The 27322-nt window shown below is 41.2% G+C and overlaps 1 protein-coding gene across 1 annotated transcript; it reads left to right on the forward strand.

Annotated features, from left to right (window-relative positions):
- The first annotated feature begins 998 nt into the window (after positions 1-998).
- On the forward strand, positions 999-27042 carry cog6 (component of oligomeric golgi complex 6). The gene is made up of 19 exons (XM_086036667.1): positions 999-1237; positions 2552-2695; positions 2764-2835; positions 2928-2986; positions 10806-10917; positions 11318-11400; positions 11499-11569; positions 12448-12541; positions 13678-13806; positions 16119-16210; positions 17093-17157; positions 17240-17331; positions 17410-17527; positions 19796-19927; positions 20014-20181; positions 20976-21083; positions 23629-23682; positions 24858-24937; positions 26287-27042. Exons 1-19 carry the CDS (start codon positions 1097-1099, stop codon positions 26432-26434), a joined length of 1962 nt encoding a protein of 653 aa, XP_085892793.1. The 5' UTR covers positions 999-1096; the 3' UTR covers positions 26435-27042.
- Positions 27043-27322: the final 280 nt, after the last annotated feature.

Genomic DNA, 27322 nt, shown 5'->3' on the forward strand with positions numbered 1-27322 from the left:
CAAAAGAAAGGCAATAATGTACAGTGTTGTTTGACATTTTCATTCATCCTCATATTTCATCCCCTCATTTCAGTAAATAAGGTAACACAAAGTAGCACTATGCAGTTCTACACCACACAAAAAAACACACATATTTACATGCATTGTTAAATCAATACCTCTGAAACTGCCCGACAAAGCAAACAAACAAAAAACAGTGTTACTCTATTGCAATGTTCCCTTAATATTTCATTATTTTCCCCTTGTTTTGCACTCATATAAAGCACAATGGATTACCTTGCTGTTACATCACAATATTATATAATATTAGTAAGCGCCACATTGAGTCATTTGGATTGAATTAAGTAAAACCAGCAACGTTTATGCTCTGATGCATTTGCACAGTGAAGTGACATTCGAATTTAAAGCAAAGCTAATAATTCTTGCTTTAGTTTGACATTTTTAATTGCCACTCATTTCTCCAAATACCGCAGCACTGTATACTCAAACTAACAACAAATATTGTTGCATTGTATCTTTCCTTGATACTTCAATCTTCTTTGTATAAAGCACAGTGGATTACCTCTATGTTATGTCACAGTATTATATAAAATCAGTCCATTCAGTCATTTGAATTTAAATACCAGAATTTTTTTGTTCAGATTAGCTCAGTGTGCGGTCACTTCCTGATTACAAAAATAGCAATCAATTCGGGATTAATTGAATGTATTATTGCAAAATCGAAATTGCATTATGTAAAATACTTTTGTTGTTTAGCTGTGGGATTGTCAATTCCAGGAACTTGCTTGATAATGAATTAGGTTAGCTACATCGCATTTTTATTGTTTTTTTTTTTTAATAATTAGCTTTCGTAAAACGTTTTTTATTACTATATGTATTTGAAAACATGCATGTTTAATATTAAATTAGTTACAATTTATTTGTGACATTGTATTGTACTCCAAAGCAATTTGTCACATTTGAAAGTGGACCTAAATCAGTAATCGTGAAGCGGACCCCAGTTTATTGTTGCCTTTGTTCCCGACCGAATGTTGATCCCGCACGGACCAAAACAAAACCAGCTGACGTGGAAAAGAAAGACACTTGATTATGTGCAATGGATAACGCTAAGGTAGAATCAGCAGCCGACAGCTCTTCTGCTGCTTTGTTACAGAATACAAACGCGACGTCCCAGTCCAACAACCCGCTGTCGAGGAAGCTGAATAAAATTTTGGAGACGCGGCTTGACAATGACAAGGTAACAACTGACTACAACTGAGCCCCTGGCCGGCTGCTAAGCGAGCTAGCGGTGCAAGAATAGCCTGTAGAAAGGTTGTTTTAAGTTTTGCGTTACGTACAATGGGAACATGAGATCGTGTTATTTTCATCTTAAATGTAACTGTGGTCATAGCTGCGAAATTAGGGTACAAAGTGAGTTAGCATGTTCATTGTTGTAAGACTGCCATTGCATCACGTTTTAAGACACATTTGAGTTTTTTTATTTGTTGTATTCCTCTTTTTAGCGCTGCTTGTGCAAACTAGGCAAAATTTGTGAATCTCCGTAGTTTTAGGGAACTTGTTTGGGCCAGTTTATCAGAGTAAAATTGTGAATCTGTTGCGTTTATAGGGAAGCTCACGAAGACAAACTTCACCTCACCGTTCCAAATGTCAACTACAGTAAAAACGCGAAACTCAACAATAAACAAATGTTTTGCTTGTGTTTAATGTGTTCAGACCACACTGGTACGTAATTTAATCCTGTCATAAAAACATAAATGTATTCTTCATGTAAAACATGCCAGTAGTCGACATGTCAGTCATTAGACACAGCATCAGCAATTGGTTGTTTCTATCATTTTACAGCGGTCAATCGATGTCCTCGTTTTACGCAGCAGCAGTGATTGGTTGATTACATCACATACTTTTCATTGGGTAGTCAACACGACAGTCATTACATGCAACACTAGGGATTAATTCGTTATGTCACGTATTATTTATATATGATTTATGGTTGCTTGTGTCTATGTGATCTGCAAATGACTGGCGACGAGTCCATGGTGTACCCCGCTACTCGCCCAACGTCATCTGAGATCAGCTCCAGTTCACCAGTAACCATAATGAGGACAAGGGCTGTGGAAAATTGATCAGATGTTTTAAGATGCATTTTTAAAAATGAAAAATAAGTTAATCATCCTCACTGAACTATGATCTGTGAAATGTATTGCATATTAATTGAAATAGTTGGTTTTGAAGTTAATGGCGCATAAACAATCTTAATTGGGATTTTTTTTTTTGTCCATTTCTGATGCTTTTGAATAATTAAACATGCCTCTAGGTCAAATTAACCCATGGAAATTATTGTTGTTCCAGAGAAATGAACACAAATCTTAAAAGCGAGTAAAATCTCAACCAACTTTTTCAGATAAAAATATGTCTTGATTTTCATCATAATGCGTGGAATCTATGAAAATCAACATGGCCTTGAAAAAGTGTGTTCTGGCATTTAATGTATTCTGCCAGTGTATCTGTCATATTCCATTTCGATCAGCCTGCGTTTGTGACGCGATTGCAGGAGATGCTGGAGGCTCTTACTGCCCTGTCTGAGTTCTTCACCGAGAACAGCCTACGCACGCGTAGGAACCTGCGCGGTGACATCGAGCGAAGGAGCCTGGCCATCAACGAGGACTTTGCACGGATATTTAAAGAAGTCAAGGAGGTAACAGATGCTTCCAATGTGTTTAAAGCATTGCGAGGGTCAAAACCTTCCGTTCTTTCTTTCCACAGGAGCTTGAGAGTGTTCACGAGGACGTTCAGGCCATGAGCACCTGCTGTGCGGAGATGACCAGCAGGTTAAAGGTCCAGTAAAATGCATCATCTTGGCATTTTGTTCAATTGTTAGTCATTTTTAGACAAAGTGAGTTTGTGACTCTTGTGTTAATGTTTGACAGGCTGCCAAGGAGCAAACTCAAGACTTGATTATTAAAACCAACAAGCTTCAAGGAGAAAAGTGAGCATACAGTTATTCTTATCCATGCATCCATTTTCAATAGCGCTTGCGTTAGCCAAGCAAGTGCAAAACAACAAAAATTGGTGACTCAATTCGAGTCATGTGACTCAAGTCTGCCACTTCTGCTGACATTTTTCCTCATCCAATGGCACATTCTACTAATCGCCGCCCCCCGCCATCTCCCCCATCGCTGTAAATTATACTGTAGCTGGTAGTCCAGTGAGTGAAATCATTTTTTAAAAAAAGTGCAAATCCTCAACTACGACAATAAGAGCTGTATTTGTGATGATAGCGAATTAATCACTTGGGCCATGGATATTTCCTCTTGTATTTGTATAAGGAGGGCAGCGCTGATCATTTGGGTGCCCATTTATGCCATTTTGGTACGGCATCTGCCTTTCTTAAATATCTGCCAGCCGATAAGAGATCATCTTCATCAGGATCATCAAAGTTGGGGAACCTCAGGAAGTTTTTTTTTATGGGAAGTCCCTGCATTTTTTTGTTTTTGTTTGAGATTGGAACAAAGCTAAGTGAAACATTATTATTTGAGTTATACTGACATTTGTGAGGAAACTGTTTATTTTTTTCTTTCTAACGTGTTACAGAGCCTGGCACTATTATCTAAGGTAAAAAGATACAACTTTTAAACCCTGAAAAGCTGTTTAATACACATGCATAAAGGCACTTTTGTCCACTTCAACCTTTGAAAATATTAGATAATATCCATTAATAATATAAAGAAAGTCAACACGATTAGGCAACAGGGTTTTGGATGTCAATCCGAGTTCTAATTTTAACGTATACAGTACAAGTCGCACATGACTAAGTCGTACGACCAGCCAAACTATGAAAAAAAAGTGACTTATTGTTTAAAAAATTCAGTCATATGGCTGTTTGTTAATCTTTCACACACTTTTTTTCTTTAGTGCATTCATATGTCAGTTTGCATGTTTATTCATTATTCATTTGTCAGTTATTCTATTAGTGTCCCCTTTGCTTCAAAAGCACTATAGTCACACCAACAAAAGGTGAGGACAACTGGCTTTGATACAGTATACCTTTTCAGCTGAAACTGGTGCCATGTAAGCGGCTCCTATAACCTTGCCTGCTGTTGGCTGCAAGCCTGAGCTAGGCCTCATTTACATGCGTGGCTGTGACCTCCGTGTTCAGTGACCTTGAAGGGAACGTGGCTGTGTTTTTGGCAACAAAAGGCAGCGGTGACAGCAGCTGTGATGCGCCACCAGCAGCGCCGCGGCAGCAGCAATTCCCTGAATGCCTGCTTGACTAAAATGAAAAGGACGGACGGGCATGTCAGTCAAAGAGACAGCGGAGAGATGAAAACTCAGTTTAGACTCATGTTGTAGCTTGATGCTGAATTGAAATGGCGAGTGGTAATGCAGTACTCACACTACATACATGTGTAAAATTAGACTCTATGGAAAGTTGTTTCAGCAACGATTTCACATCAGTTTAGTAGACAGGTTCAATTTGACACGGAACAGTTTAACAAACAAAAGAATGACATTTTAAAGTGTTTTCTTTTGAATGTATTTTTGGTCACTTTTGGAAAAGTCATCAAATTTCAGGGTTAAAGAAAAATTTAAAAATACTTTTAGGGTATTTTCATTGCCCTGGACCATAGTGACAGCAGGTCCAACACGCATTACTTTCTTTTAAGACCAAAAATTAAATGAAAACATCTATATTAAAATTAAAAGTATTTTACAATATATGTTTTTTTTCTTGACAAGCAGGATTTAGTCAATGTGAAATTCTTTCATTCATTTCCGCTCTTTTAAAAGTTGCGTTTCAATAGATGGGGCCAAGGACCAAACATGACACAAACAGTATTAAAGCGGCAGTCAACCCAAACATATTTTTTTCAAGAATACGTTCCCAGCAGGCCCACCAGTTAAAACACGGCATTCTGATCAATTTTGCGTTTGTGGAATATAAATTAAGCAGCAAAATGCACTCGTTTTTGGCCATCTCTGGGGGCGGCCATTTTGTTTTCTGTCGACTGAAAATGACATCACAACTGCTCACAACGACCAATCATGGCTGACCTGTTTTCTGAATCTGAGCCGTGATTCGCAAATGGCTAAAAACGAGTGCATTTTGCTGCTTAATTTATATTCCACAAACACAACAATAATCAGAATGCCATGTTTCAACTAGTGGGCCTGCTGTGAACCTATTCTTGAAAAAAAAAATGTTTGCGTTGATTTCCACTTTAAGGATTATGTACAGTAGCAAAGTATTTGTAGTTCCCACCACCCTTTTGGCACGCCATGTCGGCTTATGTGACATTCTCATTCGTAAAAGCGGCACGAACCTCTCAGCCAGACAGGAGACCACGGTGGTATTCGACCTTGTCGCAACCGATTTTCGTTGTAGCTGCCGTTCTTTCTCATTTTCCTAAGCATAATAGCCAGATTGTCCGCATAATCTCTCAATCTCAGTCGGCCCGGGGAGAGCGCGGCCCACTCTGCAGATACCAGAGATGTGTGTTTACCCAGCCCGTACCGTCACCACCCCCCAGAGTAGCTCGCTATCTTATCAGCCGGCAGCACCGTGTCATTTGTCAGCTCTAATGAAACGGAAAGGAGGGGCAGATTGCATGAGCCAAGGTGCTAGGCGGCCAGCCACGGGGGGCTGGGCGACCCATGTTTGCCCGCCGGCGTTCTTTTGTCATCCTTACATACGGAGGTGCGCACCTTGCCGAAAGACGCTGTCAGCACCAATGAAACAAACCACCTGGCTCACACTGTGGCTCTTTTACATTACACATCGTCATGCGGAACATGCCCTGACGTCTCCTGACACGACCGCAGGCCGAGCCAAAGGCGCCGGAGCTGAAATGACGAACGAGTCAGATGTTTTCTCCATTGTGTGCCGCGTTAGCACAGCACACTTTGAAAGGAGTCATATTACAGTTAACAAAAAAAAAAACACTATATTTTTTTATACTATATTTAATTGCCTATATTAATCGTTTAAACCCGAAATATAACCCCCAAACTTCAATCCCAAAATATCATTTCAAACTCAAATTTCATTACCCTTAACAATAAATGATTTATCGATGACTAAAGTTCTCCCGACTTAAAGTATCAGTAGTTTACTATTCCCAAATTCATGTCAGCTATTGTGTTTTTTTTCTGCCAAGCCTATCGTCAGCTATTCATTGAAAATGGTAAATGGGCTGGCACTTGTGTAGCACTTTAATGCCTGCTTCACAGTGCTACTTCATTTACCTACTGATGACGCAGCATCGGGAGCAACTGGGGGTTCAGTATCTTGCTCAAGGACCCTTCGACATGGTCACAGTGGCTGGGGATCGGGGAGATGACCACTGCACCACTGATCCATGCCTCTGATGAGCTAAGCTGCCCCCTAAAGCTATTTGCATTTTGTAATGCTCTTTTTGTACTGCCATTAGATGTCGCAAGATACTGCCAAAGCACTGGCTAATAGGAAAATAGTCATTGGTGTCAAGGAAATATGTCCTGACTGTTATAAGATCTGTCTTTGTCAAAGAGCACTTAGAGCAGCTAACTTTAGCCTGCGTGGTTGGCGGAAGTCACCGAGAGCTTTGTCTAAATTTTGGCATCAATACATGTTTAACATGGAGACTTTTTTGTCATTCTAATTGAAATCATTCCAAATGAAGAATTCTGGTCACCTGTTTACATGTGACGTGATCTTTTCGAATCCGACGTTTACATGCTCCACCCTGTTAATCAGATCATCTGTGTGACACGCGGAGATCGATGTGAACATCACGTGTTTTATCAAGATGGAGTTCATTCATCTACAGTAGGTACGAAAAGTATTCATCTTCAGACCTCTTGAAATGTTTCACTTTTTGTGTCATTGCAGCCATTTGCCAAAATCCATAAAGTTCGTCTTGACAGAAAGAAACAAAAATGTCGAATTTTTTGCAAATTTATGAAAAAAAAGATGCGACAAAATGGCATCAAAGCAATACCTTTACATGATATAAAATGTTATAGTATAAAAAATGAAATGGTGATTTTTATTCAGTGACTAATGGATGAAAAATCCGTGAATTGAGGAATGGGCCAACAGCGAATCACAAATATGCGGTAGGAACCTGTATTTGTAGTAATTGATAATAATAGTAGTAATTAAAAAGTCAATTTTCCATTCTATGTCCCCTTTAACCCGCCCACACCTTCTTTTTCCCCCCCTTTTTAAGTCAAAGCAAATGTTGGCAGTCTGACCTCCACTCTGAAAATCCTCCCGAGGATAGGCCGGACGGACGACAGTGTAAACAAAAGCCATCACGCTTGAGCAGACTGTTAATCAGAGCCATCGCCTCAGTGCTTTCTGACGGGACCGTGTGCCCTCTGATCGCTGGCGCTTGCCTACCTAACTGCTGTAGCTTTTTGAAAGGGGTCCCCCGACACGTACCAAAATATCAGGACATGCGACTATTAAAATTGCCAGGGAAATGTACGAAAATCTGGACCGTTCCTCATTTCATTGCATGGCTCAGTGGTTGAGTGTTTGTCTCCCATCCAGAGGTTGTGGGTTCGGTCCTCGACCATGTCAAAGTATCTGAGAAAGATACTGAACCCCAAGTTGCTCCTGATGCTCCGTTATCAGTTGGTAAATGAGGTACAGTGTGAAGCACTTTTACCATTTTACCATTACTTTTGCTGCTGGAACATTCTTCTGTGAAGAGTTGTTGTTGTTGTGGGGGTTCTTTTGTCCAAAAATTAGCATTCATTTTTTTTCTCCCGCTCAGAATTGAGTTCGGCTTTCAAACAAAGTGAAATTTGTCAAAACTTTAGGGGATTTTATCAAACATTAGGAATATTTGATCCTAAATTTAATTAGCCACCATTTTTTGCATTTTGTGGAACCTATTCCCAGTTTTCTGCTAGTACTCAGACGTCCTCCCATATTCAGCAACCATGCATGTTAAACTCATTGAAGACTCTATTTTGTCCGTAGGTGTGAATGTGAATACTTGTCTTTATGGACCCTGTGATTGAATGGCGGCGAGTCCAGGGTTTGTCCCGCTTTTCTTGCCGTAAGCCAGCTGTGATAGGCTCCAGGTTACCCTCCAACCTAAAGTGTACAGAAAATGAATAGATTTATATATAAGAATAAATAAATAAATAAATAAAGGCTGCAGTGGGACCTACTTTCATTGAGTGCAGCACGTGAGGTGTGACTGAACACTTCTGTCCTCATATTGTCCATTTGAGTGGATAAACTCTTCATCATGTCATGCCCGTTTAAAAAAAATAAAGGTTCCTCATGTTCTCGGTTGCACTATCAGCTGGTCTCAGGAAAATTAAGTCTTCACCGGTAATGTGAGTGTTTCAGTGTGACAGAGCCATTAATGGGATTGTATTGTACAGGTTCAATCATTGTCGCCACTGGAGAGATAAAATCAATCGGCCTGTACGGCATGGGGAAACTCAAGATGGCGAAATGAGACAGAGCGACCACAATAACCGTTGTTGGTTGTATTGCATTGTGTAATGTTACCGCTGCGGCGTCACGTGACCTAGCGTGTACGCGTTAAATGGCTTCGAATGTTAGTGAGCTCATCCTGTGTGTTACCTGGCACTCGTTGCTTTGCTATGGTATTACTTAATCACCTCCAGAAGGAACTGCATACTGAAGTCTTTGGGGAATCGTTTATCAATGAATTCATCAATCAGGAGTTGGGCTACTGTATGTCTCCTGGTTCCCATTGAGTCTTAATTCCTCATGATACCAAGACATTTTGGGCCCACTTGGCTAACAAGGGTTACCACTGACCTCACAACTGGGCACAAATTCCCACATACATGCTCCAAAATCTTGTAGAAAGTCTTCCCAGAAGCTGCTAGTGGAGGGAACAACTCCAACTGTTGTTCCTGTAGGTGGACTGTCCCAATACTTTTGTCCTGTGGATATAAGTTCAGTCTGTCCCAAAGTCACTATGAACTTCCTTTTTCTATTTTGTTTGAGATATCATTCAGACAGATGTGAAGCCATTATTATTTGACAGCTTAGGCTTTGCAGTTTTTAATATCATTTCCTTTGCCCAAGACAAATTTTGCAATGTTGCAAAATTTCTTCCCGGCAAGCTGTGTTCCAGTGTACCCCTCCGTATTACTTTCCTTGATTTTGCGCAACGGTTCGCTCCACTAGTTCGGTGTCTTCATCAGTTGTGGTAGATAGCAGAAATTATACTTAAGTTTTGCAACGCTGCTCCAATGTCAATTGGCAAGCCATTGGCAAAGGAAAGATACATATAATGATATATGAAATAGACAAAAGGAAGTGTATTGTGACTTACGGGTCATCCTGTATGTATAAATATATACGTGAATAGGATACGTCGCAAACATGATTTTTGCAGACCAACACTCCCTTTGTCCATACTTAAGGAACAATCAGACTCAGTTTAGAGTGGCATTCTTCAGGGAAATACTTTAGGTCCACTACGGTTTTAAATTAAAATTGAACACTCTTCATCCTAGTATTAAGAACATCAAGCCAGAGTCTTGCAGCTGATATCACAAATGGACAAAAAAGGTTCTATAAAGGTTCAACTCCCCTCATCCATGTAGCAAAATGAAGTCAGAGTTTTACAGCAAACCTCACAAATGTCAGGTAAAAAAATCTCCATCTTCCCATACACGCACTCAAAAATCTTGTGGGAATTCATCCCAGAAGCTACAAAGGTGGGAACAACTCCAGATTTGTGTTTGGTGTACAGTATACAACATATTGCAAATTAGATTTTACAGATAAAGACTATATCCATAGGTAACATTCAGACACAGTTTGCTTTAAGTCCACTCACTTTCTTTCAATATTGATATCCCCAGAAGTAATGCATGCTTACAGAATTTAGTTTGGCAGTCAAACAAAACTGAATTTGACCTAAAATATTTGCTCCAACCGTCAAATAACAATTCTTTTGCAGAAATGTGCCTTTACTTTTGAAATTCAATGGATATTTGGTCACAATTTTTTTTTGTATGCTTTTTTTTTTTTTTTTCTTTTGTGTATTGTGCACGACCTGGATGGAGCCAAAACAAAAAAATGTTAGACTTTCATGTACACAAATTAGCATTTTATGAGCACATTATATCTATGTTGTGGTCACATAAACAATCCCATGTCATTAACTAGGGCTCGTTAGCATTTAAAAGTTTTGAAGTTTGACCCCTGCCACCCATTTATTACATTTCCGTTATTTCTTATTTGAACATTTTATTGGAAATCAACAAATGGAAGGTCAGACGGGCTCTCGGAATGAATTTTAAGTCACCTGACTTATCCTCCCCCCTTGGAAAAGCAGCTCGGCATTTACTGATCCAGCCTTATTGAATGTGGGCAGAGGGAGTGTTGTCCTGACCCAAGTTGCCAGTGTGATTACGGCTGTTACCATGGAGACTATCACTCCACAGAAACACAATGCGATAGCAATGTCACTGCTGTCCAAGCAACACTTACTTACCGGTAATTCTTTGTGTCGCCCTCTGTTATATATGGGTCCCAACCTACCCATACACGTTTTTTTCAGGTGTGAGACTGCCACCTTCTGGATAGATTACACTACTGCACACTTAGAGCTTTCCTAATTTTGTGGTTTGATGAAGTCGTTTAATTTTGTTCCATTTAAGCAGCCTGACAGGCTAGTAAACACACTCTGAATAATAAGAGAAAGTGATTATTTGAAATGAGACAGAGAGGGGGAAATGCATCTGGATTAAAGGTGTCTGTGCAATAGAAATAGCCGAAATGAGTTGATTCATTGAAAAGGACATGACCTCTCTTTTAGCCATCGTCTTGAGGTGAGGGCCCAGGTGGCTCAGGCCTTCCTCGCCAAGTTCCAACTGTCCAGTGAGGAGATGAGCACACTGCGAGGGGCCAGAGACGCACCAATTTCAGAGGTAGATTCCTTTTTATGCTTCTGAAGGAATTAACTCAAGACACAGATTGACAGTTGTGGCAAATTCGAGCATTTTTCCTCCCTTGCTCAGGCCCGATTATTGGATGTTTCTGAATGATTATCCTTAGTGATTATTGAGTGATGTGGGGTGTGTTAAGTGATTTTTTTTTTTTTCAGAGATGCATTGTGATGGGCGGTGTGTATTTATATATAAAAAAGATGATCCTGATTGATTATTTAGTGGCATCTTAATAGAAGATTTTTAAAGGATCATCTGGTGTGTGCAACTGGTAGAGCGTTTCACATTTGAAAAATTGGTGAAGATGTTAAGTCGGTAATATACATTATGTATACATTCATCGATGTGTGCTTTTATGTTTTTTTGGGGGGTTTTTTTGTAGGACTTCTTCAAAGCCCTGGGTCGAGTGAAGCAAATCCACGAGGATGTTAAAATACTGTTGCGGACTAACCAGCAGACTGCAGGGTAAAGGCCTACATGTTTTCTTTTTGTTTGTTTTTTTCCTCATCACTGACACCGCCACACTGCTGCTTTTGCGTCAATGTAACATAAATGTCATGTAGGCTGGAGATCATGGAGCAGATGGCCGTGTTGCAGGAGGCGGCGTACGAGCAACTCTACCGCTGGGCCCAGAGTAAGTCCGGCACTCCATGACCTCACAATGCTAATGAATACTTAAAGCGGAAGGCAACCCAAACATATTTTTTTTCAAGAATATGTTCCCAGCAGGCCCACTAGTTGAAACATGGCATTCTGATTAATTTTGCATTTGTGGAATATAAGCTAAGCAGCAAAATGCACTCGTTTTTAGCCATCTCTGGGGGCGGCCATTTTGTCTTCTGTCGACTGAAAATGACATCCCAACTGCTCACTACGACCAATCATGGCTCAGATTCAAAAAACAGGCCAGCTGTGATTGGTGTGCCGCGGGATTTATTTCAATGATATAAATGTGCCTTGACTCCAAAAAGTTTGAAAAACACTGCTTTACATCACGGTTACAGCTAAGCAGAATTATTTGAATTTGTGGCTCTTAACTTCACTCTGAAGAAGTACTTGGACTTTTGATCTGCCATATTGAGCAAAACAAGAAGTCTGTGAAGGAGGCAGTGAACGATGCGTCGAACATTGTGATTGACCATTGCAATGAAGAGACACTACCCTGGCAAAAATAGAATAGCTTCTCAGTTCTCAATGAGTTCAGGAATGTCAAACAAAACAAGGTGCAGGGTGATGCTCAGGCAATCCCTGAAGAAGTCTTTAAGAAATGCTGCCAATGCCTAAAACATTGTCACAAATGAGGAGGATTTGTCATGCAAATGAGTAAAGATGGGATTGAACAAAAAAATCCGAATTGCGCATCATGCCCTGCAGTTTGAACATAGCCTGAGTGTAGGCAATCCTTACATTTATTGTGTTCATCACCGGTAGTAAAAATGCAGTATACACACAATACAGAAAATGCAAATAAGAAAACAAAATAAAGTAAAATTTTCCATACTATCTTCCCAGATGAGTGCAGAGGATTAACCCAGGAGACGTGCGATATCAGCCCCGTGTTGACTCAAGCCATGGAGGCCCTACAGGACCGGCCTGTCCTTTACAAGTAACATACACACGCGCGCGCACACGCACACAGCACTGCATCATGTTTGTCCTGTTGTCATGCTCCTTCTGAAACCAGCACTAGGAGGAGGTGCAGCTCCACATGTCAACTGGCTGAACACAAATAGCCTGTTTCGGTACTGTGGTACATTTACTGACTTGTTGGAATTCACATTACTTTTTTAATGGGAGCTGCTGTAACATGTAAAATAAAAAGGGGTTTGACACTTAAACTTTAGGTTGTTTTTTGGGGGGGTTCGTTGTTTTTTTCCGTTTTCCCTCCTTTAGGTTGTTTTTTGGGGGGGTTAATTGTTTTTTGTCGTTTTCCCTCTACATTTTGGAGTGTATTTTATTTTCAGCGCTTTCCTGTTAATCATGTACTTGTGCGCAATCATAACACCTCTGCGGTCACAACATTGTGAGTGTAAGTGCATTTCATGAAAATCCTGGTATTTAATACGCAGGACAATTGTAGGAAAAAAAAAATGCACACGCAGTTAATTCACCGATGATTTATATACGTCTTATTTGTTCATAGCATAATATATTTTATCTTAGGATGAAGTAAACTAATCAATGTGATTTTGTATATTTTAATATAAACTGAGTAGGGATGTCCCAATCATGCTTTTTCGGCACCTGAGTCCGAATCCGATTCTTTGATTTTAAGTACGGTATCTGCCTATACCAAGTCGTGAACCAATACCTCGGCAATACTTTAAAAAAAAGAGCGTGCATGTGATTTTGCTCAAATTAATACCGGAATATACTTACATCGATGTGTATCAATGTTTTATTTTATATGAACCATTCCACCAAATCAGTGCCAATTGCTTTTGTAGTAAGTGTACTCTCGAACTTAACTCAAAGTTCTATATTTTTTCCCTCTCTTTAAGCACAAAATTACACTTAAACCCCCCCCCCCCATCCTTTCTTGACTGTGTGTGCACAAGGTCACGCTCGCAGACAGGCCTTTCCTGGATTCTTGACTCGGCGCTATCTGGTGTTTAGTCTCACAAAGGCTTCGGCTTCCCTGTGGAAACGGTGCCCAGGCGCCTGATTTGTTTCACAACTGACCTCCAACATACAAAAACACGGCCGCTTCCCACACGACCTCGACATCCCTTTTGCCCGCAGGTACACCCTGGATGAGTTCGGGACGGCGCGCAGGAACGCGGTGGTGCGTGGCTTCATCGATGCCCTGACGCGCGGGGGACCGGGCGGAACCCCCCGTCCCATTGAGATGCACTCGCATGACCCGATGAGGTAACATTGTGTTACCAACATCCATTTTATATTTAGTGTATTAGTGGCCACCTATTACCAGTGTTGGACAAGGTGCTTCCAAAATGTAATACATTACATATTAGTATTGAATGAGCCATAGCTTGGTCTTTTTTTCAAATTAATTAATTAATTTATTTGATTTTTTTATTATTTTGTGCATTTTATTTACGAATGAGTTCAGACATTCCACCAGTAGATGGCGGCTATGCACCTCAACAAACCAGACCACCATCGGTTTCTTGGTTACTTCACAGTAAATGTACAGGTATTTGTTGTGGGGTTTTTTTTTTTTGCTTTTTTCTTTTTCTTGCAGATATTCTAACAAATTTCTAACCATCGCTCTAGGTACGTGGTGGCTGAGAAGAGATAGACGATGTTCATTGAATTAAAGCTTGATGAAGCAAAACAAGCATAATACTTCTACTGGGGATGTTACAATATCGGCAATATCGTGATATCACGATATTATTAATGTCACGTTATCGTCATCGTCATGTCCCGATATTAATAGCAGCTCTGTTTAAAAACCCAAGTTGTTTTCCATTTATACTGATCCAGCACCCTCTGGTGGTTGGTTTGGTGGTGCAGTTTAAGTGCTTCAATATTAGGTATTTGGTCATTATAGATCATTTATATACATTGAGGTGAATGTTAACTGTGCTATTTGAACTACAGGTATATGTATAATTAGGACCACAGCTAATTAGCATTGTGTAGAGACATTTATATGCAACTGCTCATGTTCATTTTATTTGTATTTGTATTTCGTGTTCTACAGAAACCATCCAAACAACCAAATTAGATTATTGCTCATATGAACTAAACTATGTTCTAACTCATAAAAGGTCCAATATCTTTCAATATCCCCGTTTTTTATGTATCGCCTTCCTCCCCACAATAGCGTGATAATTATCGTATCGTGATGTTCATATCGTGATATTGTCATATCGTGACATCCCTAACCTCTACGATAGGTACTATTACTGAAACGGAAGGTGTCAATAAAGGTTATAACTCCAGCCAAGGGCGTTCAAATGGTTTTGAAGCTATGAACCTCTGTCCTTGTAAAGATGTGGAAGCTGTTGTAAATCGGGGAAAAGGGAAAACAATATACCGGGAGATTAAGTTCTGTGAAAGTGAATTGAAGGAAATCATGCAAAAACCTGTTCATTTCTGGGTTAGGGTTCTCTTTTACTATGTTTTTGCTGCTTCTACACTGTACAGCATAATCACACAACAAAACATTTTGCTTCATAGGTGGCTTAAAGGGATTCATGGTGTCTTTTGTATGGGGAACAACGTTTTGAGATACAAGTGATTCCAAACATGGTCATGTAATGAATTGCACTCATAAATCAAAGTAAATCTGTATAATCCAAGTCATCGTGAACACACACAACCCGTTAGTAGTCATTGTGCTACAATGCAACATACTGTATAATTAGTGCTACTTGGTTCATGAGTAGGATAATTATTACGTTGAAAAAACACACTGGCATGATATGAAAACATTTTACAAATTAGGATTTTACATGGGGGTGGGATTGGGTACTTTGGATTCCGCCCACGTTCCAAAAATATACGTGTTAATGTCATTGAAGACTCCAAAATAGAATTTGCAATCAACGGCTGAGTTGGCAACACTGACTGTGCTTTCACTGTCTGTTCCACTGGCACGTTGTTAGTGTAAGCAGTGCACGTCACTTTGTAACTATGGATAATAATTGAATTTGATTGGGTTGAATTTGGTTGAGTTCCTTTCTGTCAAACATGTCATGAATATTTATGTTGAAATTGACAATAATTAATTCCCACAGCATCGTGCACACGGTAGTTACAGTATTTTCTATTGTCTGATTAGTAAGGGTCTTTGCAAACGTCCCCCCAGAGAGTACCCGTAAAATTGACGACTGTTTGTATAGTTAGGCGTCCACATTTTGACCGCGGATAAGCGGTCTCTTATGGATAAGCGTGTGTTCCGATTAGCCGCGTCTCTGTCCTCCCAGGAGATTTTCTCAGAATGGTCCACAGAATGGCCTTTAGTTAGGTGAATGCATCAGCGGTTCTGAGAACATTGAGTTGTTTCTTACCGCGTCCGCCACACACACAATCATTCTACTCCAACCTTGTTGTCTTTGCAAGCATTATATAACAGCCAATGCGGTGCAGTTGCCTTTAGAGGGGAAATGAAACATGATGGCCCATGATTGCGGGTGCTTGTGTTCCCAACGTGTTAAAATTAGCCTCCCGCCAACCGGGAGGGATTTAATTCACATCGTCTGTTCTCGTAGGTACGTGGGCGACATGCTGGCCTGGCTGCACCAAGCCACTGCCTCAGAGAGGGAGCACCTGGAAGCGCTGCTCAAGCAAGTCACTCTGCAGGGTATGCTGATGTGTGAAACATATCCATTCAAAAATGGTCAGCTTCCCCAAAATCTGTTGTGAAATAATTCCTATGACATTTTTTCCCCTTTAAATAAGGTAATTTTTGAAGACTACTCCAGCCAGAAATATACAGTACAGTACATGTCAAATGTTAATTGGGTTTTAAGTTTTAGTCCTGTTAAAGGCCAGTATGGTTACACAAATCCACTTTGGGGAAAAAAAGGCTAATCATTTCTCTAGAACATTTAATAATTAATGTGAGAGTTGGTTATTATTTAGTTTGAGACACTTGAGGGCCCAATGACATGTCATCTTCCCCAAATTGGTTAGAAATGTATGTTTTTTTGTTGCACTTTATGGTAGTAAGTCTAAAACAATGAAAATGTTTAAGATGACTCCAGCCTGAAATAGTGTTCCCTCGCTACTTCCCGGTTCTAGGAACGTATCAGCTGTGAAAAGGGAACACTGTATATATATAAAAAAATAATACGTCTCTTTGGAGGGCAGTATATTTACACAAATCCACTTTTTATCGGAGGATAAAAGCAAATGTAAAATATATGTATATTCATGTATTGTTTCAATTTCTTTATTCTAAATAAAAATCAACTATATATGTCAAACATAAATTGGAATGGGAACTTTAACCGATTATCATTGAATTAGTTGCCTTTTTTGGCTGCATGCTTTGAATGGTGAAATACAGTGCCATCTTGTGGAAAAATATAGAAAACGAACATTGAAAGCCAGTAGTCAAAATGAAACCCTACATAAATGGTTATATTAGTGTATTCCGTGTTACAATAAAAGTGGGATCAAAAATGGCATTTGAAGTGGGTTTAAATTGACCCTCTTTTTTTTTTTTTTTTTCCTTCTTCAGGCACGGAGGACAACATGCAGGAGGTGGTCGGACACATCACGGAAGGAGTGTGTCGGCCTCTGAAAGTGAGCAGCTAAAATAGTACTGAAACTCTCCTTGTCGTTGGTGGTAGGCCATTACGTTGTGACACCATCCCACACTGTCCAGGTTCGGATAGAGCAGGTGATCGTGGCCGAGCCGGGCGCGGTGCTGCTCTACAAGCTGTCCAACTTGCTCAAGTTCTACCACCACACCATCAGGTCTGTTCTGCCAGTGTGCTTTGTCTCCATTGTGCCTTTGTCATGGCTTGACGCCCTGTTAAATTCATGTGTGTGCAGCTCCATCGTGGGAACCAGCGCGGCCTCTTTGCTAATGACCATGGAGGAGATGCACATGCTCAGCAAAAAGATGTTCTTCAACAGCCTGAGCCTTCATGCAAGCAGACTCATGGACAAAGTACGGTAGTACAAGAAGGGCCTCACGTTTGTCCCCTTGAGGGGAAACGTTATGGTGGCTAATACAGATTTTTAACAATTTTGCCATATGAATTGGAGGAAGAAAGCCTTTACTAGCTGCTCAGACATTCTTAACTGTCATCCCAGTCAAAAAAAATGAGTTAACCACTGTGTAAAATGCGTATAATAGACTCATTGAAGACTCCAAATTACCCTCGGCTTCACAAAAATTGGAGCGTTAGGCTGCTGAGGGCTAAATTGTTATCATTGTTTACAAAGGTTCATTGAAAATTCAGAATCAACGTCAGTGTTACCAAAGACATGAAGACTTGACGAATAAATTGTCATGTGGGTTTCTGAAAACATCAGCCATAGGTTCATGAACTCATTCACTGCCAAGGTCATTGTATTTATTTGTCTTTTCACAGTCTAGCCATTCAATGCTAGGAACGTATTTATATATTTTTTTTATTTTTTCAAACGTTAGGATGGAAGAGGGTCTGAAAATGTCTGGCTGTGAATGAGTTAAAGGTCTAAGTTATTGTCAATGTTACCAAAACAACTTTTATCTCATCATCATTTTACAAAAACATGAATGCTTGGTTTGTTCAAAACTCAAATTGTCTTCTGTATTTACTATACAAAACTTGTATGTTAGGCTAATTGAAGACTAAACCATCATCAGTGTTCGTTGAAGACTTGAAATCGTCGTCGATGTTAAGATGAAGATTGGCTCAGCTTCAGAAAACAGGTCAGCCGCGATTGGTTGTTACCTGAGCCCTGAGCAGCTCTGATGTAATTTTCAGTCGACAGAGGTGACAAAATGGCCGCCCCCGGAGATGGCTTAAAACGAGCGTATTAACTCTCATTCCACAAACGCAATATTTATCAGAATGCCTTGTTTCAACTAGTGGGCTTGCATAGAACATATTCTTGAAAAAAATATGTTTGGGTTGATTTCTCCTTTAAGTGAAGCCTAGAAATGGTCTTCCGCAGTTTGCAAAACACTTATGTTTGGTTCCCCAAAGACTCCAAATCGACGCCATTGTTAATGAACTCATAATTGAATCCTCAAATCCTTAATCCATGAAAAATTCACATGAGTTTGAATCCACGTTGTTGAGATTTCTCTGTTTTCTGTCCTAACGATCATGCAGAGGTCCTGCATCACCCCCCCACAATTAGCGCGTCTATTTCTGGAGCTCTTAAAAACATTTATCCGTGCTGCGTCCAAGAGGCCCTTGCTGACCTCCAAAAAAACACAGCGGACATCTTGGCATTCTGGTTATATTGCCGTCCAAATGTACTCTGTCATGCTTTTACCACTCTTCCACGTAGCGGGGCACACTCTTCGACGTAGCGGGGTCCAGCTGGCTTCCGATCGATAGCAGCTAGGCCATGAGCCCGGTAGCCCTGCAGCTAATCCGATTGAAGGCCCCTCTGGGTTTCAGTGTCGTTTGCAGCTAATGCCGGGAACGCGCACTTCTCGTAATGACTGCCATTAGGTGCACAAAAGATGGCCCGGCTCCTTTTTTTTTTCTTGTCCACAAGAAGATTTAATCACGGCCCTTTTCATTAGAAGCACTACTGACTCACAGATTACCTGTGTAGGGTATACTGAGATGATGACAGAAGTATTTGGACACTATCAGGAAGAGAACATGGAAGAAATGTGATGTAGGAACCCACAATTGCAATCATAACAGCTTCTTTTCAGGGAAGAATTTGTGAAATATATTGCAGTTTGTTTAAAATGGCAGCTCTTCTTCAGAGAAACTTGTTGTGGGAGCAACGTTGTGTGAATTAATTGAACGGTGACAAAATTCAGAATGGCTAGGTCATAGACACATTTTCAGAAATAGGCAGCTCACAAAGTATTGACTTGCTTGTTCAATGACACACTTGACGGGTGGACAGGCACTCCAGAGACACAATTGTTTGCGTACAAGAAATTCAAAAAGTCCATTTTCTCTGACCTACAACTCACAAAGAGTTAATTATGTTGGGCTATCGTGTGAACTTTAAGGATGAACCTAACATGCACTGTAACCTATACAGTGAACTTCATCTGACATTTTCTAAACTTTGAAGTGCAAATCCAAAGCTTCAATACTTTTTGGACAACAAACTGTTTTCAAACAAGGAGCTATGCAGAAAGTACTGAAGCAGCGAACAGTCGGACATGCTTCATGTATCATCCCTTAAAGTGTTGTGTCCAAAGACATTTAAGGATCCTCAGTAGTGTGTTTTTTTTTTTTTTTTTTTTAAGGTGGAGCTCCCACCTCCCGACCTGGGCCCCACCACTTCCCTCACCCAGACGTTGGCCCTCCTCAGGGAGGTTCTGGCCTCTCACGACTCCTCCGTGGTCCCTGTGGGTGCTCGCCAGGCTGACTTTGCCCAGGTAAACAGTTTTGTATTTTTCACCCTTCCCGTCCTGTCCTGTACACAACTCCATGGTTCATATACGCCCTCCTCGCCCACTCCCAGGTGCTCTCGTGCATTCTGGACCCTCTCTTGCAGCTGTGCACGGTGTCTGCCAGTAACCTGGGCACGGCCGACATGGCCACCTACATGGTCAACTCGCTGTACGTCATGAAGACCACGCTGGCGCTTTTTGAGTTTACAGATAAGAGGCTGGAGATGCTTGAGTTCCAGGTAAGGCATAGGCCGATTACCGGTTTTGCCGTGGTTTTAAAAAGTCAAGGTCTCAATAACTGTTCTAACTGTCAGTCACTGGTAATGAGCTTTACTTTTCTGCAATATGATTGGCTGTCTGCACAGGTTACTAAACAAGCCAACCTCTTTGAAGTTAATTACGAGAGGCCAGTTACTTTTTTCACATATAACAATATATATCATAGATGCGATATGATACAATTGTGTATCGTTCATATTGTGTTTTTTTTGTTGTTGTTGTTATTGGGTTTTTTTTAAATCAATATCAAACACAATATGAAGACATGCTTTCACTAGATTTAGCAGCAAGATAAAACTTGACATTTGAAACCGATTACTGTATGTACCAGCTGTTTTATTGGATAAATGAAAGGCATACTTGAAACATAGTTGTAGTAATTTTTTCATTTTTTATTCTACATACACTTTTTGACAATGATACGGAAATGATTTTGTGGACCTCCAAGCTACGACTCCGTGGACCCTAATTTGAAACCAAACCACAAAAAAACCCAACATGCATGAACATTTTACGCCAAGTAATGGTCTTTTGTTCCATTTATGACGAGCTAATGAGGTGCGCGTCCCTTCTCCGTGTTACGGCCGTCCATCTATCCGTCTAATTTTACCACATCCTTTGTGTCGTACAACGCGGCTCCAGTGACACTCCATTAGGCACAAGTACCATTTGATCACAGTGGCATCTTGTTTTTAGTTTTTTTTCCTCCCCTTCAACCACTCACTCCGCTCTGCTGCTTATTCTGTTTCTGCAGATCGAGGCTCACCTTGACACGCTGATCAACGAGCAGGCCTCTTATGTTCTGACCAGAGCTGGCCTCAGCTACATCTACAACTGTGTACAGCAGCACAGTGCCGAGCAGGTCCCAGAACACACTACTCTTTTCACACCACAGGGGACGTTTTTCATTTGCCAACTGTTAGGCTAGGGCAGGTTTTTCCAACCCTGTATTGAGGCAAAATTTGAAAATGGCCAGTTATCAGAAGCGAATGCTGATAACGCTGTTTGTTACTTCTAACAGTGCAGGTCCGCTCACCTTTTGGCTTGACCATGATAGCGTTTCCATGTATTCCGGCTGTGGCTTGGTAGTGGCTCTGTACAATCACTCGGACAAGTTGTGAAGTCATGTGCAGAGAAATCGGGCAAAAATTAGGAGGGCTAGCTCAGAGCTGCGTTATTAAGGCCCTGATAGACCAAACCGACGTCGGAGGTCGTTAAGCGTCGTGGCGTCTGAATGCGCCGTCTGATTGGTGTAGTGGCCACCGTCGTAGTGTCGCAACCCGCCTGTAAGCGTCTTGGGGGCGGTTACGCTTGTTGAATCGGCGTCGCCCGTCGTGACATTTGGTCACTCTGATTGGCCGTTAGCCAGCAAATCAGCGCTCGGAGCACCAACGGGAAGTGACAAATGCGGAAAATCAGTGAGCATGCCTCCGCTGCATTAATATTCTTACAAGTACAACACAAAAACCTGGCATTTGAACAGGGGTGTGTTGTAGACTTATATATCCACTGTGTGAATTTTTGCAATTCCAAGTATTTCAAAGAGCAGCTTTGTGCCGAGTGTTGTTATTTACCCTGCTGTCGCCACGGTTACCATATGGCCTGAGTCTGTATTGTATGCTTGTCTTTCCAATCCAATGAAGTCAAGCGTCCAACAGTCTCCGCCCACTGTTGACTGACGGCCATGGCGGTAGACATAGTTGTGGTGCATGTCGTGATGGCGCGGGTCACGCTGGGACAAAAGTGCCGCGCCCCGGCACGAAACTCGGTCGCCAAGCGTCATCGTCTCTCCGGGTGGCCTCGCCCGAAATAGTCCAGCGTGTGAGGAGATCAAGTCCATGTGTGTGTTTGCACGGCATGCCGTCTATTCTTGGCCTTAACGGTTGACTTTCACTATCTGCAAAACGTTTCCGCCCTGTCATTTTCTCTCATTCGTAATGAGGTGAAGGCGGCTGTTGTTTCTGTTGATGATTATTTACAATGAAACTTTTTTTTTTTAATTATTTGAATGATCATGATTAGCTATTTTATTTATCAGCACTTATTTTTACCCGTTATTAAAAATATTTGAATAATACAAATGTTTTATTTTTATGTGTTATGTATTTTGAACCTTTTTTGAAACTTTTTGTGATTCATAATACAAATCTGACCTTTTTTAAGCTTTTTAAAATTGACAAAGACAGACTTTGTTGTAACCATTGTTTTACTGCTTAAATCTTTTTTAGTCATTATTTTAATCCTTTTGTAGTTTAATGATGCACATTATCCATATGTTTGATTATTTTTACCCTGGCATTTTTTTGTATTTATTTATTTTTTAGATTTTTTTATTTTTATGTACTGACTACCACCGTATATTATTCAAAAGTAATACCACTACTACTTACCAGTTACGTAATCTGTTTCCACGCATTTATGTTTTCATAAATAAATAAAAAAAATCTAAACACAAAAAAAAAACACTTATAATTTTAAATAATAATTTCCTGAAAAGGAAAGTGCTGCGTGGATGCAAGGTTGGAACCTCTAATGTACACCTAGTTCCATCCAAATTTGGTCCAGACTTGCAACTGATTTCAACCTGCACTTTCCCATTGAACGTGTTCAATCTGTATTAAATTATAATAATACAGTACAGTAAATCATGTTGTAATGTGCTGTGCTTATGTAAAATATTAGTCTCCAAATTCCCCCTAGAGTGGGGGAAAAAATGCTTGTTTTTCTGTATATTGTGCTGCATTGAAGGCTGCTACGTAAACAAAAAGCCTATCTGACAACCGCGATATGATAAGCCAGTAATTTTGTTATTTCTGAATTTGACTGTCAGCAGTCCTGTCAACCTACCTAATCTTTTGTGGTAGCCTTGATTATTGTTTTAAGATGCATTTGACCAAATAACTTCACAAACAGGCGGCACGGTGGTCGACTGGTTAGCACGCCCGCCTCACAGTTCAGAGGTCGTGGGTTCGATCCCGGCTCCGGCCTCCCTGTGTGGAGCTTGCATGTTCTCCCCGTGCCTGCGTGCGTTTTCTCCGGGTACTCCGGTATTCTCCCACATTCCAAAAACATGCATGGTAAGTTGATTGGACTCTAAATTGCCCCTAGGTGTGATTGTGAGTGCGGATGTTTGTCTCTGTGTGCCCTGCGATTGGCTGGCAACCAATTCAGGGTGTCCCCCGCCTACTGCCCGAAGACAGCTGGGATAGGCTGTTTATACACGCCCACGACCCTTCTGAGGATAAGCGGTATCGATAATGGATGGAACTTCATTAAAACAGATCCTATAATGTTGGACTGTTTATATTGACACACCAACTTCCATACAGACCCAGTTGTAGATTAAATGGGGATATCTAGTGTAACTTATATTGTTTTTGTGTTGTTGTCGTTGTTGTTGCTGCCAGGGTCCTCTGTCTCTCCTGCCCAGCATGGACATCTCCTCGGTGAAAGCTGCCATGGTGGGTATATTTCATAAGGAACTTTTGTTATAGGCAGAACTGGAAGGAGCTGAGGTATTCGTTTTTATGGGGTGCAGGGTTTTTCCTGGCTCAAATTGAGGCAGATGTGGTAGCATCCTGACCATCGTTTCTGTAAATTCAACTGAATCACTTTCTTTTACAGGCAACATGCTTTAACTCATTCAGTTCCAGGCATTTTCATACCCTCTTTTACCCTAACGTTTGAAAAAAATATATACGTTCCTCGTATTGAATGACTGCACTGCGTGATTGAGATTGTGATTGTGAGTTCAGAATTCCAATAAGAATGACTATTATCACGTTAAAGCTTTCATTTATTAAAACTAGAGCCACAATCTTTAAAGTGTTACTGCAAAGAGCCACATTATGCATTTGGGCGCAAATAACCTGCCTCATCCCTTCCCCTCACTCCCTAGCTCTCTTGCACATGTTGACAAACTCCCCTTCTTTGTATGGCTTTTTAGCTTGTGCAGTGTTCAAACCACCAAGCAAGCTGAAACAAGTGCCTTATACATTTTGGGAACAACTGTGTCTACTTTTCTGCCTTACGTTATGAAACATTATGAAATACCTAGTCAAACTTGTGCGCTAGTTAGCCTAGCAAGCTACGAAATGGCTTTCTAACGTAGCAATACTTCACTTTTCAGCTAATCTCCTTTCTGCGGCCCAACAAAAGAAACCTGTAAAGATATGTATCGAAATAATGATAAAAATAGAAAATGAAATGCTTTTCTTCACACATTAGCTTGTGCGAGTTAGCAGCTGATGTAAATGGTAAATGGCTATCACTTGTAAAGCGCTTTTCCACCTATTAAGGCCCTCAAAGCGCTTCACACTGAGTTCACATTCACCAACTGATGACGCAGCATCAGAAGCAACTGGGGTTTCAGTATCTTCCTCAAGGACACTTAGACACGGTCACAATGGCAGAGGATCGATCCCACAACCTCTGGGTTGGGAAACGGACACTCTACCCTGATGTGCAGTGGTGCTAGTTCAGCTATTTCGAACCAAAATGATAGACTTCCTGTGTGTTTTAGGGCAATTTTCATGTTGCACATGGCCTGACTTTTCCCCCAATTGCCAAAATGACCTTGGGGTGTTTGTTCATCCACCCTCACACGTTGTGGTGTTTGTCGTCCTGCAACCAACAGGTCCAGTTTGACCGCTACCTGTCGTCTCCTGACACCCTGGTGATGCCCCAGCTCAACTTTATGCTCAGCGCCGCCATCAAGTGAGTGTGATTGGGCCCTCACAGGGCACGCTTCCGACAAAACACTCCACTCAATGCCATGGCAACTTTTCTTTTGATGTGTGGAAGTGGTGAGCGGCTGGGTTGTTTGGTGTTTACCTGGCCGACGCAGAGCGCGCATATATGCTTTTAGCTGCCTCCATCCAGCCGCCGCGTGCTGTGAGTCACGTTTACTAGGAAGTGCGGCCGGCTTGAGGAGCACTCTGTACCTCAGGTTAATGTTCTCTATTAATGGACGCCGCAGTCCTAATGGGCAGGACGCCATTACTTAGCTTCTGGTCCATTTCTCACTCACGTCGGCGGTTCCCTGAAATCGTTTCAGTGGCGCGCGCGTCCGAGCTGATGAACACACCAAAGCACAAATAACGCAAATGTTCTTTTTTTTTGCTGTTGTTGTTGTTATTCTCTCGAGGGTGATATCGTACATAGGTTGAGGTTGCAAAGGGGTGGATAATAACTGGTAAATTTCCATGAGGTTTGTAGTAAACCTCTGAGGATTTATGAAATATAGTGGGCCCCCCCCGCAAGGGATGGTGATAGGCTCAAGCTTGCCTGCGATTATTGTGAGTGTAAGCGGTTTAGATAATGGATGGATGGATGGATGGAAATCTGTGAATATGCAAATCTGCTAGAGTACACGTGGGTTCACTATACAGTTTTTAGGCGGGAAGCCAGCCCCTATTTTTTTTTAGAAAAAGCTGGTTTATCCTCTTTTTTTTTCTTAAACATACATCATTTTTTTTCAATGCATTTGCAATGGGCGTCAATTATACGTGGATTTTTTCTGTTTTCAGGCGGCCCCGGTCCTGTCCCCTGAGAGTTGCGTTGGTTCACTGTGCGACAAATTATTTTTCCCCATTGAAGTAAATCAAAAGTCCATTTATCAGTTCTAGCCCTCCAAAAAAAAACTCCACCGCGGGATGGACAACGCAACATTCCCTTGCTTTTTTGCCTAGTATGTGTGTCCTGGTGAAACTTTAACTTTTAATTTAGACAATAGCCCCTGGCACCAGTTTCACCAGTCAACATGAAATTGGGGTGGACACATTGGTCATAACATGACTCAAGAAAGAGCCAAATGTCCAAAATTTGCAGGAAGGCTGTCATTTTGTGTGGAAGTAGCCATTTTGCTCGCATTCCAGTGCTCATACTTCCTGGTTCGAGGACCTGTTCGTTACATTTTTATTTGATCTATTACACCCCACCCCCACCCAAGACGTGTCTGTGTCACGCGCATTTATTCACCCCGGCTTTTCTTATTTAGAATAAATCACATCAAAGATAAAGCGAATGAAAAGTGTGAATGCTGATGAAGCCATGTCTGATTGCAGGGACCAAATCTTCTCACAGTCCACCGAGCTGGTGTGCCGGGCTTACAACGAAGTGCACACGGCGCTCAGCAGCCCGGCCAACGCTTACAAAGACCCCGAGCACCTCTTTCCCAGATCCCCCCAGCAGGTCCGGGCCTTACTGCCGTGAGAGACGCGAGCGAGGCCTTGTCCCCGTCCGTCTGGTCCTGCTGCAGGTTATTTCCAGAGCGTTGTCATGTGTAATCATAACACAGACGTGTACACGTGTGGCGCACTTTAGGTGGGGTTCTGCGGCCTGTGAGTCACCTCCGACGTCTTGTCTGTAGAGGCTCACCAATATTGTTATTGCATTAATATGCCACCAAGTACTTTTTTTTTTAATATGATTGGATATGATATAAAACAGTGTAAACGGTTTCATTCTTCAACATTTCCCATAGATTTTTTTTTTTAGTTTAATTGAGCGGAGGCAGATATTTTACATTAGAAAAAGCTCATGGCGCAACAACAAATTCACCTATTCACGGGTGTTTACCAGTGTTTTATTTTCAAAGTTTATCCCTGTTTATTCAAGAATTTTAGGGGGGGGGGGTTAAGAAACAAATATATAAACAGTGGAGCTCTGCATACTCGCAGTTCGGCCGCCGTGGATTCACCCGTACTTTGGCAAACGTTATCCAAGCAGTAGTTGGGCGTACACATAGAGGCCAAAGGTAACTTGCATTAATTTTGTGATGTCTGTATAAATAAAAAAATGTACACAAGTTTTCCTTTTTACTCATGATAGTAATTATTACCAAAAAAAAAAAACGTATTTTTGTTTTTTATTATGGCACAATCAAAAAGTGAGCGTCTTTTTTTTTAACTGTACCTAATGAATTCTCTGGTATGGCGTGTGGTCCAAATATCACAACGTTTGTGTGGCATTTTGCAGCTCGGAGAGAAGTTTGCAACAGGGTGCTGACACGGCTGCGTCTGATAGCATATCGGTGACACACTCACACACCCAGAGTGAGTGCGGAGTATGCATGCCGCGTTGGGTCATGACATCAGGCCT

The sequence above is a fragment of the Filicampus tigris genome, chromosome 7 (genome assembly GCF_054856515.1).
Source record: "Filicampus tigris isolate MCC_2025a chromosome 7, RoL_Ftig_1.0, whole genome shotgun sequence".
NCBI lineage: Eukaryota > Metazoa > Chordata > Actinopteri > Syngnathiformes > Syngnathidae > Filicampus > Filicampus tigris.

What these genes read in the sequence shown, in the direction of transcription:
- cog6 (XM_086036667.1), top strand. Translation starts at nt 1,097, where the DNA reads ATGGATAACGCTAAGGTAGAATCAGCAGCCGACAGCTCTTCTGCTGCT. An exon ending in CACTCGCATGACCCGATGAG is followed by an intron (nt 13,807 to 16,118) that starts GTAACATTGTGT and finishes CTGTTCTCGTAG; the next exon opens with GTACGTGGGCGACATGCTGG. An exon ending in GCCAGGCTGACTTTGCCCAG is followed by an intron (nt 19,928 to 20,013) that starts GTAAACAGTTTT and finishes GCCCACTCCCAG; the next exon opens with GTGCTCTCGTGCATTCTGGA.